At 39.3% G+C, this 13,705-nt stretch overlaps 2 protein-coding genes and 1 long non-coding RNA gene across 6 annotated transcripts; 1 reads left to right on the top strand and 2 right to left on the bottom strand.

The window, feature by feature from the left end:
* Window positions 1-45: 45 nt before the first annotated feature.
* Window positions 46-12,765, top strand: mcmdc2 (minichromosome maintenance domain containing 2). Of its 4 annotated transcripts, none has more exons than XM_044105450.1 (15): window positions 46-709; window positions 780-910; window positions 999-1,058; window positions 1,599-1,794; window positions 2,288-2,410; window positions 2,496-2,597; window positions 3,415-3,543; window positions 4,133-4,376; window positions 4,464-4,669; window positions 4,748-4,905; window positions 5,872-6,051; window positions 6,141-6,280; window positions 6,690-6,799; window positions 7,659-7,848; window positions 12,630-12,765. In XM_044105450.1, the coding sequence occupies exons 1-14, from the start codon at window positions 613-615 to the stop codon at window positions 7,823-7,825; spliced, it is 2,043 nt and encodes a 680-aa protein (XP_043961385.1). In that variant the 5' UTR covers window positions 46-612; the 3' UTR covers window positions 7,826-7,848; window positions 12,630-12,765. The 4 variants fall into 4 exon arrangements, with proteins under 4 accessions (XP_043961385.1, XP_043961384.1, XP_043961387.1 ...); XM_044105449.1 differs by having other exon boundaries at window positions 6,126-6,280; XM_044105451.1 differs by lacking the exons at window positions 780-910; window positions 999-1,058 and having other exon boundaries at window positions 592-709; window positions 6,126-6,280.
* Window positions 6,896-11,342, bottom strand: LOC122824614. Its single transcript, XR_006369539.1, has 7 exons — window positions 10,903-11,342; window positions 10,042-10,072; window positions 9,785-9,833; window positions 9,426-9,478; window positions 9,168-9,220; window positions 8,819-8,848; window positions 6,896-8,728 (listed from the first exon to the last, which is right to left on the bottom strand). It is a non-coding gene; the product is annotated as an uncharacterized LOC122824614 (long non-coding RNA).
* Window positions 11,775-13,618, bottom strand: LOC122824613 (transcription factor 24-like). The gene is made up of 3 exons (XM_044105457.1): window positions 13,295-13,618; window positions 12,537-12,986; window positions 11,775-12,402 (listed from the first exon to the last, which is right to left on the bottom strand). The coding sequence occupies exons 2-3, from the start codon at window positions 12,969-12,971 to the stop codon at window positions 12,298-12,300; spliced, it is 540 nt and encodes a 179-aa protein (XP_043961392.1). The 5' UTR covers window positions 12,972-12,986; window positions 13,295-13,618; the 3' UTR covers window positions 11,775-12,297.
* Between the last annotated feature and the right edge of the window lie 87 nt (window positions 13,619-13,705).

Here is a 13,705-nt window from a genome sequence, read left to right as displayed (position 1 = left end):
AAATGTGACTGAAAATAAGACTGAGTTGGTTAAAAAGGGGATCCTGAAAAAGATTTGTGAAAAGGAAACAAAAATATTGATACTGAAACAACTCTCAGATTTTAGAAGTATTTACAGCAGAGTTTAGAGTTTGGGATTCCTCAGGGTGCCAACCAGGAGTCCCTCCTATTTAATATCTACATGCTCCCACCATCTTGGATTGCAACAAATTCTAAGATAAGTAGCTATTCAGGGTACACAGCCTATTCAAGCAATGAGTACAGGCTTGAGTGCAAGCATTTCAAACAAGTCAGTTAAAATTAGTACAAAGATATTATAATTAACATAACTATCCAGTAAGCTATACTGGCCAAAATGTTGGTTTTATTTATTTTCCAATCTTTTTTATTTCTCTTTTTACAACATCACTAAATTTGGTATGCTTTCTCGTAATTATTATTACTATTAGGTTAATTTCTGAAGAGCCCTTTACGACCCCAATCTTTCATATTTGTGACCCCTGATGGGTTCCCTAGCCCAACTTTGGACTCAGTGGAAGCCGCGAATCGGACGTTTACTTCGTCGTGTTGAACAAAAATTTTTATCTAGATTTTCTTTTTATATTTTAAACAAATGGCTGACATTTTATCATTGAAAGAATCAGTTCTGGTTTATTTAGACAGAAGTGGTGGTCTTCAGAAACTTGCGGACGACTGCAGAGCTCTAAACGGTAATAATTTAGCTGTAGGCTACATGAAGCTATTTACCGTTGCTAACTAACCTCTGCTCGTCCTCATCAGACCCCCAGCAGACCGAGGCAGTCTACAGGTTCAGGGTTCTTGTAAATCCTTCAGATTTAATAGAAATTGATCCTAGACTAGGGGACTGTGTTCTGCATGATCCCCTCAGAGCGACCGGTCTGTTTCAGTCAGTAAGTGAAAACTTCAAGATGACCTAGCTAAAGTGAGATAAAAACCCGCGCAGTAAGGCTAACTTTATGCCTTTATTCCTTCATTCAGGTGTGTTTTTTGGCTATAAAAACACTCTCACTTACTGACAAAATACATACAGCGAGTCAGGTATGAAGACAATGCCCTTATGTCTCATTGATAACCAAATTGTAATCACCACTGCAGCTTATTGGAAATGTATTATTACTATTTTGACTTGTTTGCGTTTTGTCTGATTATAACCACAAATCGTATTGTAAATTTTTACGATACGCCAAATAAGGCACTGTTTTTACAAATCTGAAAATAAGACTGGATATTTAGTCACCCCCTAGTAGGGCCTACTCTAATACAGGTAAATTAAATTAAATAATTCAATTAACCTTAGAAGTCTCTCTCTGTATCCAGTTAATTTAATCTCAGTTCCAAGATAAAATTTATTTGAAGGCCTCAGAGGTTTGTTTGAGAGCGTTTGTGAAGAAACAATATAATGAAGTCCAAGGGATGTTAGTTTATGAAACACTATCCTAAATCAATGTTGTTCTAAGTGAGGACCGAGGCCCCTGGGGAGACCTCAAAAAGAGAATGTCCGAATATAAATATTTTATATTGTGAATAAAGTAAAAGTGCTTAAGTCAGACTTTATTTCTCTTGTTATTTTCATTCGAGGTGTACGTTTCTCTGAATTTTACACATCTTCCTCCATTCCCCGAGTACACGTTGGACCTTAGTGGTTTTCACCAAGTGTACGTTCCTATGAGGCCCGTCTCCATGGAGGGGGCAGTCATTGCCATAACGAGGGTCATGAAATACACCCAGGGGGCAAGATTCCTCTGTACTGATGATGACTGCCCTGGATCTACAGGTAAACTTCAGAAAGAAATTATGAACACATGCATCTGTGGGTTTCCTTTGTCTTATTTAGTACTTTTAAAAGTTTTAGTCCACTCCTCAGTTTGTTTATATTTGGATCCAAATTTGCCAGACTTCTTCATCTTTATTTTTATTCAAGTTCCTGTTATGTTATGTTTCCTCTGATGTTTTATGGTTTTCTAATGAACATAAAAAAACACTAAATGCCAGAACTAAACCTAAATTCTGTTTACACGTATTACCCAAAGAACCAGTTTAAAGTCAGTATGAACAGATTAGATCAGGAGAAAGTTTTGATCAGTTGTCCTTGGCATCTAATAGAGTTCAGGACGTGTGAAAGAAATATAGCAACTACTGACTCTCAAGCTTCTCTGAGCTGTACAAACTCACCATAAATTTTGTGTTTAATGGTAAAGCTCTCCTCTGAAAAAGGGTGTTAATATCTCTTTAGTTTGGATACATTGTCTGTGTGCTTTCTTTTAAAGGGTTCCACCACATTCGAGTTCACGCACCTGGAGCCACTGAGTCAGCCACGGTGAGAAATGACTTCAGCTGCGTTATCTGCAGCTCCCAGCTGAAGGAGGACGTGAAGTTTAGAGTGTTAGGAGGTGAGACACTTTCTTACCAGGTCAGACGATTTACAGAATATGTGTTGTGTGTACATGTTTAATCTAATCAGTTTTCTGGAAACAGACAAACAGCTGGTGGAGCTGATCCATGTTGGAGCGCTGGATGTTCTGAGAGGCCAAGAGCAGAGCTCTTTCAGATACCAATCTATCACTCTGTTTCTCAGAGGTAAGTCTTTGGTGACCTTTCTGTTGTCTGAACAATGCATACATATCTTTACAGAAGTATTCACACCGCTAAATCTGTCCACATTTCATAGTGCTGTTGCCACAGAGAACGTTTTTCTTTTATTTTGTGAGATAGACCAGTTGCAAAAAAGCGCCTGGAGATAAATCTGAAGAATGTGATTCTCATTTGTCAAAGCAATTAGCATTATATCAAATCAAGCAGATTTTAGCCAAGCAAATTATGTTTCTTTGATCGCTTGTCAAAGAGTTTGGTGGCTAGTGCAGCTAGCTGTTAAGAGATACAGTTCTGACCCAGCCCACTGGACTAGTGTCAGTTAATCAAGGGACCATAATTTGAATGCCAAAAAGCTGCTCATCTCCATCTCCATGTACAAGATATTAGCTAAAAAAAACTAGATGAAATCATTGTGCAACACAACAGTAGAAAGAGTGAGTTCATGTAAATAGGTTTTTGTGCGACTAACCTGCATGCTGTGATATTAAGTGCTTCTGCCCCTTCTAATAACATCATCCTGCCAGAACCCATGAGAGCTCAGCAGATCTCCGCAGTAGGATTAACATATTCTGTTGACCCAGTCATGTGGAGGAACCCAATACAGGCGGTTCCTATTACTAAACATATATGTTAATAAGTGCAAGGAACACTCATTAGCTAGCCATGCTGGTCGCTCACAGAGAAATCTTTGTCCTGAGCGCCTTACTTTGTTTCTCTTGGCAGGGGTTGTTATTAGTGCGCGTGTCTTTTTAATGAAAACCCTGTTGAGTGTTACTGCTTTGTTTTCCCTCTCCTCACACAGATGAACTGTGCCACTCAATGACAATCGGTCGACTCTACAGGGTGGTAGGCATCCCTGTGCTTGTGCATCAGTGGCCGAGCATTACCTGGAGCGTGGAGGCAAACAGTGTTCAGCCATGGGAGCCACAATGTAAGGCAGAAGGAATCTCAAAATGAACCCGGAGTTAAAGCTCAGACCTGTAGATAACAGAGACATAATAAGAGAAATCTTCACACATGTTGAGCAGGACTAACATAAATCTGTTGAACTTTTTGTCATGATTCAAACAGAGGCGGGCAGCAACTATGCTTAACATGAGTTTCTTCTGCCTTATTTTGTGTTTTATTTGCATTAGTTTATATTTTAGTTTTTGAATTTTAAAATTGGCATACAATTTTCTTTCTGTCTATTTGTTCATTTTTTGAATGGAAACTTTTTACTTATACTTTACTTATACTTGTGTAAAACTACAGGTATGCTATTCCGCCCACCACTGTGCACAACCCCAACCTTCCACAAAATGTTAAGTTTTTCAAGCCGTTCTTTCTTTCTTACTGTTTTTATTTGAGATTACTTGTGGTTTTCTTCCTCCTGCTCTTCCATAAAGGCCTAATTGGTGGAGTTGACGTTTATAGTTATTGACTTAACAGATTATCCAACCTCAGCTGCTGACAAGATGTTAAAAAGTTTATGGGGTATGAGTATTGCACTGTTTCTCTAGATTTGTCATGTTTCACAGCTCTGCCTCCAGGCTGCCTTAAAGTGTCCCCCAGATTCCTGGAGCTGTCGGAGTGCGTGGCTTCTTCTCCCTGGAGGTTCCCCGCCATCGTCGCTCACTGCTTTGGGCTGGACCTGACTCCTCCTGGCTTGTACAACACACTTAAACTGTGTCTGCTGCTCAGCTTGGTGCAGACCAGAACCGATGCAAACAATCCCAGTTTGGATCTCCTGGTGGCCACAGCTGACACACTCGTATTAGACAGGTAAAAACAATGTCGATGAGCAACCGTAATGTCTTCAAATGTAAACAAAGCTTGACTCCAATGATCCTCCCCTCCTTTTTGTGCTAGACTAATGGCATACAGTCTGAGTCTGGCGTGTCGCGGGGTCAGACATCAGGCCTCCGCTGAGATGTTTGCCTCGCTGTCCCGAGACGAACATGGAGCAGGAACCGCCAACATCCACGCTGGCTCTGCATTACTCACTTCTGGGGGCATTTGCATGCTGGGAGATCTTGGCTTTTACAGAAAGGACAAACTGGACTACATACAGTCAGGTTTGCCCCCTCGTCCTGGTTCGGTAAGAGCAGCATTTTTTGATAAAGGTTTCAGAGCGCATGCCTTTATTTTGGCAGTTCTGGAGAGCCGCTCTGTGTCTGTGTTCATCCCTGGGAAGAAGTACGGAGAGGAAGCTGACCAGCAGCTGTCCTTTCCAGTCCAGTGCAACTTCTGGGCTCTCACAGACTCCTCTCAGCGGTCTGGGAGGGCGGACTCAGCTGTACTGGGAACTGCAGTGAGTGCTGTGACATGTCATGCAAAAAGATGTCTGGACAACATAATTTCTTTAGACTTTTACTGAATTCAGAGGTTATTTCTATGACATGATGGCATAAAAGGAAAATTGAGCAGCTTAATTATCTTACAGAGTGAAGACTGGAAAAATATGAAAACTGCATTCATCATTTTCTAGGTCTAAGTATTGAGAAAAGCTTGAGTTTCAAGACTTTATTTCTTATTCTGTTTAATGAAAGGCAAAACTCAATTTCTAAAAAACCACTACATTTTCTCCCACTGGTTCTTACTGTATATTTATACTAAATATTTCGCATTTGATTTACCACTGTAGTTTAACATTTTATTCATTAGCATTTTGTTGTACACTTAACTCATGCATAAAATGGTTGCTTCACATCTAAATAACTATAATAGTTTTAAACCATAACTGTGATTCTTACTTTGGGGTTTGTGTAAATTCTCACCAAAGACCTGAAAAAAATCTTATTTTCTTACAAACAGCATAAAAATATTATGATCATCAACATGCTTTAGATAATGACTAGTCTATATTAATGTATAAATCTAAGTAATTAAAAATAGAGATTTTTAAATTGAGCTATTATTTGGTACAGATGTACAAAAAGCTATAATATCGTTTTTATTAAACTTATAAATAAGAAGCTGACTTGTTTCATGATTTGTAGAACATGCAAATAATAGAAAATGACTATTGTAAGCTTTTACATATAATGCTTTTTATTATAAGCTTAAAAAAAAAAAGAAAATTTGAGTCAGAGGAAAAGTAATCTTTAAAAGTCTGAAAATGAAGATGTGAAGAAATAAACGAAATCTGCACATTTTAAAATTTTAGCGTTAAGTTTAAGATATAATTTCTTCGCTTATAGATAAATTGTTGGTGATGCTTACGTTTTGACAACAGCACTGTTGAGATCTGATTCCGTTTTATTTTTATTGCGAGCAGGAAATGGGTCCTGTGCAAGCCCAGCTAGCGGAAACTTTTGGCCTCGTCATTCAGTGTGGAGACAGGGTCGGAGAGCGGGGCGTAGTCGCCCAGGCTGTCCACACCCTCCATCAGGCTGTGCAGCCTGGAAGTCACCCTCATCCATCTTGCTGGGAGTTTTCCACCGAAGACTACCAGGAGGTTTACAAATGAGTTCTGCTGCAATGCTCTTTTCATTGATTTATTGTTTATTTCATTTTTTTTTATTTTCGAAGCGTTTGGTTTTTCAGCTGGTGGCTCATTCTCGTGGTTTGGAAGTGGAGCTCAGCCCTGACGCAAAGAAACTGATCCATGGTTACTACATGGCGAGCCGTCGAGCTCGCACTCAGAGTCAGGGAGTCAAGATTTCATTGGCCTCCATCAAACTGCTGTAAGCACTCTCCTGCAAAATACCAGGCATTGTTTTACTCCTGATGTCACATTTTTCCCCCAAGTAATGATGTTTTTCAGTGTAATTTTGCCGCCATCCACTAGATGGCATCCAAGTTCAAACCTTTGCTCCTCCATTTTTCACTGGACTATGACAACTGTTTACAAATCTCTTCCCCTGTGGTGACACTTTTATGTGGAGCTAAAACTTATGAAAACAAATCTGTTTTCAGTAAGTAGAAGGAGAAGCAAGCCACACTCTTAATCTGAACATATTTGCTGCTCACACCCTCTATCAGCTTTGATTCATTCTTTTAAATCCTAAGCTATACACTTTTAATTTTAAGACGTCACCAAGCATAAATGCTGTCATTTAGCAGGGCTCATTCTTTCCTGTTGTTTGGTCACAGGATCTCTTTGGCCGAGGCTCACTGCAAGCTATGCCTCAGGACTAAAGTACTGGAGGAAGACGCAGTGATCGCTGTGCTGCTGTGTGAAAACTCAGTCACTCTCAAGCATGGTAGTTTTTTTTATTAGCTCCTCTAAAGTTAGCACATTTGTAGTTTCATATTTACATCACCATGTAGGTGTGAGTTATACCAGTTGATGTATTGGATTCAATGCACACACACTGTTTATTTCTGGTCATTTGTATGATCATGTCTCACAGCTAGAAATGAATAAATTATGACAAAAATACTGATAAATGTGTTACATAAACATATGTTGGGATACAGTGCAGCATTTAGTCGGGTTTGCTTTAATAGCATCCCTGACAAATTGATTTACTGTCGGGTTTAGTTTGCTGGCCAATCAAGCTCTTGGATAATTTTAACAATATTAAAAGCATAACCTGCTTTAAAAATAAAGTACTTTGACACTGATGACTTATTGCACCATGATACAATGGACACATAATGGGTCAGAGCAATGTAAATACAGTTTAAGGATGCCAAAAGTATTTACTGAAACGAATTTGATATTTTTTCCATTTACTCCCAGACACTGCACAAAAAAAAGGGGAAAAACATAAAAAGTTAACCGGGTTCTTACATCAGATTGTAGCGCAACATCTACACAGACATTGTTAACAGGATTCATTTTATGGTACAGCTGACAGCAGTTCACTATCAATACGGTCCATTTCAGGGTTCTGAAGTCCTAATGATATTCTTTCACACTTCTAATACACCCAGTGAGTAGAGGTAGCATGGAATATAGAAATTGTTTATATCCACCAACTTTCCTCTGGTAATTAACACCATGATAAACGCTGTTACATCATCTGATATATGTAATATGTACATTTAAATATTGTGAGAGCATTTCACTGACTAATTGTACATTTAGTCTTCCTCCTGTACTGGTGTCTCCTCCAGGGGCCTCTGCCCTGGTTATCCCCCCTGATGCAGTTTTTCCTTGTGACCTGGGAGATGTGGATGGTCTACAAAGGAGAGACGCCGCTCTGGACGAGCTCCACCAGATTATCTTACGCTTTGTCTATACGTTCGCACCAGGAGCCGATGCGTATATTACAGAGGAGTAACATCTCTCAAAATATTCAGTAAGGTAGGAAGAAAAAGCAACACAATTCAAAGTCACACATTCTGCAGCAATTGCAGAAATGTGACTTGAAAGACAAAAAAAACATTTTAGAAAGAAATATACTTTATTGCCCTGCAGTAGCAAAGTGAAAAGCAAATAGAAGCATGCATTTTCACACAAAGTATAAAATAAGAAATAACAGATTTGAGTCAAGCATCAATTTAACAGCAGCCTTAAATTAAACTTACAGAATTGTAATACACTATATTGGCAAAACTATTCGCTCATCTGTCTTGACTCACATATGAGTTTAAGTGACATCCCATTCCTAATCCATAGGATTCAATGACGGTCCACACTTTTCAGCTAGAGCAGCTTCACCTCTTCTGGGAAGGCTGTCCACAAGATTAACGAGTGCATATATGGGAATTTTTGACCATTACAAACCCAGTCAAGTTCATCCACACCAGACTCTGCTGATGGACTGATGCACAGTCCATCAGTGGATGGAAGGGGAAGGGGCCAGCTCCAAACTGTTCCAACAAAGTTGGGAGTGTGGAACTGTCCAAAATGTCTTGGTATGCTGAAGCATTCAGAGTTCCTTTCGCTGGTACTAAGTTTGGAGGTCTGTAGTGATTGACTCTGCAGCGGATGCACTTCGGCATCTGCTGACCCCCACTCCGTCAGTTTACGTGGCCTACCTCTTTGTGGCAGATTTGTTGTCATTCCCAAACACTTCCATTTTCTTGTAACACGGCTGGCAGTTGACTGTGTAATATTTAGGAGCGAGGAAATTTCACGACTGGATTTCTTGCACCGGTGGCATCCCATTACAGTTCCACGCTGGAATTCCCTGAGCTCCCGACAGCGACCCATTCTTTCACAAATGTGCACTCACTGACACCTGCCAAAATAATCAGAAAATGTGTTAAAGTGGAACTCACCATTACAACTTGAACTGTAAGCCTGCCGAATAAATACAATATTGACTTACCAGCATTTACAAAAAGCTGCAATCAATCACCTGCAACATTAAGAGAATATTTGAAAAGGTAGGCAACAAAAATATTTTGTCTTCTTCCAAATAAAACACTGAAGGTAGACTACAGGTGAAACTGAGGCTGCAGCTGGAAATTCAGTCGTCACCATCTCACCACTCTAAAGTCTGATGGGTAAACGGCAAAAAGGTGAATTCATCACTGTTCCAGTTGTGAATTATTCTACTTTTTAAACTTCCCTTACTTTACAAAGCAGACCTCAACATTTATGACCTCACTATAATGCTTTAGAAGTTAGCCTGGTATATTTAATTAGTACTTGTGTAGTTACATAAGATTACTCACCTCAATCTGGATGGAGACAAGTGGTTGCGTCTCTGATCACCAAAATGACAAACCTAAATTATTTGGGGAAAATGAAACAGTAATTATCTTTCTTTGTAAATGAAAATGCACCCTCATCAGAAATGGCTTATTGTGCTGCCATTTCAGTTTGTCACATTATCACCATTTTATTGTCTGATGGGTAAACGGCGATAAAGGTGGAACTCATCATTACAACTTGAAATATGAGCCTGCCGAATACAAACAATGTTCACTTACCAGCATTTAGGGATGTTCTTTAAAAAAAAAAAAAAAAAGCTGCAACCTATCACCTGTAGAATTTAGAGAACATTTGAAAAAATTAAGAAACAAACAAAATGATTTGACTTTTTCCAAATTAAAACTACAGATGAAACTGAGGCTGGAAATTCAGTCGTCACCATCTCACCACTCTAAAGTCTGACGGGTAAACGGCAAAAGGTGATTTCATCACTGTTCCAGTTGTGAATTAAACTACTTTTTAAACTTTCCTTACTTTACAAAGCAGACCTCAACATTTCTGACCTCATTACAAGTTAGCCTGTTATATTTAATGAATATTTTTGTAATATCAAAGGAAATTACATAAGATTACTCACCTCAATATGGAAACAGACTTTGGTTGCATCTCTGGTCAACATGACAAATCTAAATTATTGGGGGAAAATAGTAATTATCTTTCTTTATAAATGAAAATGCACCCTCATCAGAAATAGCTTTTTATTATGCTGGCGTTTCAGTTTGTCACATTATCACCATTTTATTGTCTGATGGGTAAACGGCGAAAGGTGAACTCATCACTACAGCAATAGTAGTCACTATTGTTTACAACAATAGGGAGTTGTTATAAACTCACCTTATGGCCACGTGGTGAAGACTGACAGGATCTGAAATAACACCAGAATGAAGTAGGTTAGTGCACAAAGTTTTCCATTTTGCAAGCGTTATCCTTGTCAGGCGCATCATGTGCTTTGGATGAATTACATCTACTGAAAGAGGAGGCACTATATTGAGGATAGATGACTGATCACCTGAAGGTCAGAGGGTACAGCCAGCCACAGCTTGGGAGCACAGCTAACATGGCTAATCTGAGGACAGGTTCAACAGCAGGTCATAACCTTTAAAATGACCTTACCTCCTCTGTTATGACTTTCTGACCAGTGGATCTCTGCTCTAATTAAGATATGGACAACAGGGGACATGTTTCCTCCTTTCAGGTGTCGAAAAGGATGATTTATTGTTGTCCTTCAGGGAAAGCCCTAGTTCTCTTATCAGTAGGCATGGACAGAAGTGGTTGACTTCTCAATGCTACAGGCATACTTTTCAACAAAAATATTCACACTTGACTTGATTTTAATGTGCAGGATTATCTGATCCAAAATAGCATTTTTGTTAGTCCACATTCACGTCTTACACAAACCACATGGACTTTGAAATCCAGACTTTAAAAAAAAAAAAGCATAAATCGAACCGGATTACAGAAAAAATCCAAGTTATCACATTTTTGTTTTAGATGGAAAAAAGAAAATTGACTTTTTACGTGTAGATGTGCAAGAAAAGAGGAAAACCAATGCTGTGGTCCCTTAACCACGTGGATGACGTGCTATCTGTGCTAACTACACATTCAGAGGCTAACAGCCACATCATAAACGACGCCAGTTACTACATTTGAAACAAATAAAGGCAGGCACACACACACAAACTCACTTCTGCTTACCTAAACGGATCAGTATTAGTACAAATAAACGGCGGTCTGCTGGAAGGAACGCTTTTGGTTAAATTCTCGGTGCCGAGTGGGACTTCTTCCGCTCTGTCTGTTCCTTCCTGCGCGTCAGAGCTGCGCACTGCGTCGAGACGCGCAGCAGAAGGGACCGCCACGGACTGTAAACGCTGAACATTTAAACCACCATAATAATACATAAAATACAGCTGCAGTTCATATCTGGTACGAATGAATTGTCAAGCAAGTAAATCCCAAGTTGTGTATTTAGACGGTAAAACATGTATTTCTATCATTTTAGCTTAACTTTGTTCATCTGAAAACATCATTGTGCAAAAAGCGGAACTAAACAATGAATCATGCATGCTTAAAGAAGACTTTGACATCATTATAGTATCTATTTTTGTATCAAAAAGTGCCGCAAGACTGATAATAATTATAAAATAAAAAATAAAAAAATACAATTCAGACATTTGTTGCAATTATCTCCAAAATTATGCTTTCCAAAATGTTTAAATTGCGACTTCATAACAAATATATTAGACAGCTTATTCTGTTTGTTAATGTTTTAAACTCTAGCATAATTATTTATGTTCAATATCAAGTGATTATTTTATTAACAGTTTTTCTCTTGATATCCTTGGTGTTTGAAGCGATTCAAATGTAGATTTACGGGATAAAATGGTTTTATTTTACATTTTCCTTTAATATATTTCTGCTATTAATTACTGACGCTACTCGAAACATTTTTATACTTACTTAAGGATGGCAGAATAAATTACCTGACATATCACCAAAGCTATATTAGACTAAATTAAATAATGCAATTGCCTATGCTGTAAAAAAAAGCATTTGTTTAAAAAAAGAAAAAAGAAAGATTAATGGTACAAGTTAACATAATAAATAATGGATCAAATTAGTCAACTATGCTTTTCTTAAATTCTTCGAAGTCTTTTCTTCTTGCATTCTTTTGTAATTTATTCACAGAATCACACATTTACAATCATGCATGTAAAAAGAAGAAACATGAGATAAAGAGCCTCCATTGTCGGCCCTCTGACAGACCACTTCACATGACAGATGCTAAGTTATTCACACATGCATTTAGTGCAAATGTCTCAAGTCAAAGTGCACGCTCAAGCATGACGGGCTCCACGGAATTTCTGCAGAGATCAGACGCGGGACATGCGTGGAGCTGCATGGTGCACACACAAACTAACAAGAAAATACATGCGTATTTTGTTCGACAGTTATATACAGTAAAATTCACGCAATATATTAATTTACATCGTCTTCGAGCTGTGGTGGAAAGACAGTTTTTCTTTTCTTTTTTTCTGTTTTTGGAGCTCATGCAAATTTCATGTCGCTTTCATGGCTACAACTCATATAGGCCTATTGAGAGGAGGAGGACGACGGGCCTTGATTCTCTGAGTCGGAAGGATTGTTCAGGAACTGTCCAGTTGCTCCGACGTACAATCTGGATCTCATTGGCCATTTCTGGAAAAGCAATTTTAATCTAATATAAGTTTAAGATTTAACAAAAAAAATAAATAAATAAATAACTGATATAATACTGCTCACCAATATGACAAAACAGCTTTATGATGATGATGATGATTAATAACACTGACCTTTACAGGGTGCAGGTATCCTTCACCTTTCAGTGAGTGTAACGCTTCTGTTTGTTTTGTGCTCTCTCCTTCATCTGCGCCTTCCTCCTGCAGTGTTCGAGTCAAATGGGCAATATAGGTGGTGGCTAGTATCAACACGTCGAGTTTGGACAGCTTGGTATCCGGCGGCACAGACGGTAAAGTCCTCTGGAGCTCCAAGAACGCGTTCCTCAGCGTTTGCACCCGGCTCCTTTCCCGCGCCGCGTTGGCCGCCGCCGGGCGTCCTCTGCCGCCGAGCGCGCCGGTCTGCAGCGCCCTGGCCCGGTGCAGCTCACCGCGACGACGGCCGTCCGGACTGGGGCTGGAGCTAGGACTGGAGACCGGGCTGTCATCCACATCCACCACCAGGCTGGAGCAATTGCCACCGTCCATTTGAAGCGCCTCACTTCCAACCATATGGGTATTACAAATCTGTAGATTTAATAGTAGACAAATAATAATATTTATTCATGTACACAACTTGGTTTATTTATTCTAACTATTTATTATTTCTCGGGACCGTTAAGTTAAGATTCTGCAATAAACTAATGTAAAAATGGAGTTTACATATTTCTCCGATTTTGTTTGTGCAAATATTAAAGCAAATTAAATGGACAAACCTGAGAAATGAAATAGACACAGACATTTTTACAGACATCCAAATATTCTCTGATTACCTTTTGATTCCCCTTCAGCATGATTTTTGACCATATAACTGTATGTCTGTAGGTGGACTTTACCTCTGGTATTTATCCAAAGCGCTGTTTTGATAAACGTCATGAATACAGCCCGAAATGGCCTTTTGATTGCGCAGTCCTTCCTCAAGCTGTATCTTCAGTATCCTCAAAATGCGCGCATCCAACTCTTCACCTGTGTGCGTAAAAGTCCCCGGAGTTCCTAATTTATTGGAAACTCGCGACACAAGTTCTCTCCAGCGTAATTAATCACTCTGCCATAGCCTATGGCTCTCCCTCACAGCGGAGAAGCCTGCTCTTCGCGGAACTTTTTTCTGTCTGGGGGTCTTGTTTTCACCGCCAGAGGCAGGGTTCTCCTTTGCTTTTAACTCGGACGGCCGCAACCCTCTGTAATTGGCTGCGAACTTGACGCTGTGGTTTATTTTCTCCTGGCAGGGGAGGGCAAGGGGGGGAGCC

The sequence above is a fragment of the Gambusia affinis genome, linkage group LG21 (genome assembly GCF_019740435.1).
Source record: "Gambusia affinis linkage group LG21, SWU_Gaff_1.0, whole genome shotgun sequence".
In the NCBI taxonomy this organism is placed as follows: Eukaryota; Metazoa; Chordata; class Actinopteri; order Cyprinodontiformes; family Poeciliidae; genus Gambusia; species Gambusia affinis.
Note: the sequence above shows the minus strand (reverse complement) of the source record. Positions and strands in the feature narration are given on the sequence as shown.

Coding starts and splice junctions, on each gene's coding strand:
- mcmdc2 (XM_044105449.1), top strand. CDS start 613: ATGGCTGACATTTTATCATTGAAAGAATCAGTTCTGGTTTATTTAGAC. Junction 4,670..4,747: donor ACTGGACTACATACAGTCAG/GTTTGCCCCCTC, acceptor TTATTTTGGCAG/TTCTGGAGAGCCGCTCTGTG. Junction 4,906..5,871: donor CAGCTGTACTGGGAACTGCA/GTGAGTGCTGTG, acceptor TATTGCGAGCAG/GAAATGGGTCCTGTGCAAGC.
- LOC122824613 (XM_044105457.1), bottom strand. CDS start 12,971: ATGGTTGGAAGTGAGGCGCTTCAAATGGACGGTGGCAATTGCTCCAGC. Junction 12,403..12,536: donor GATACCTGCACCCTGTAAAG/GTCAGTGTTATT, acceptor TTGCTTTTCCAG/AAATGGCCAATGAGATCCAG.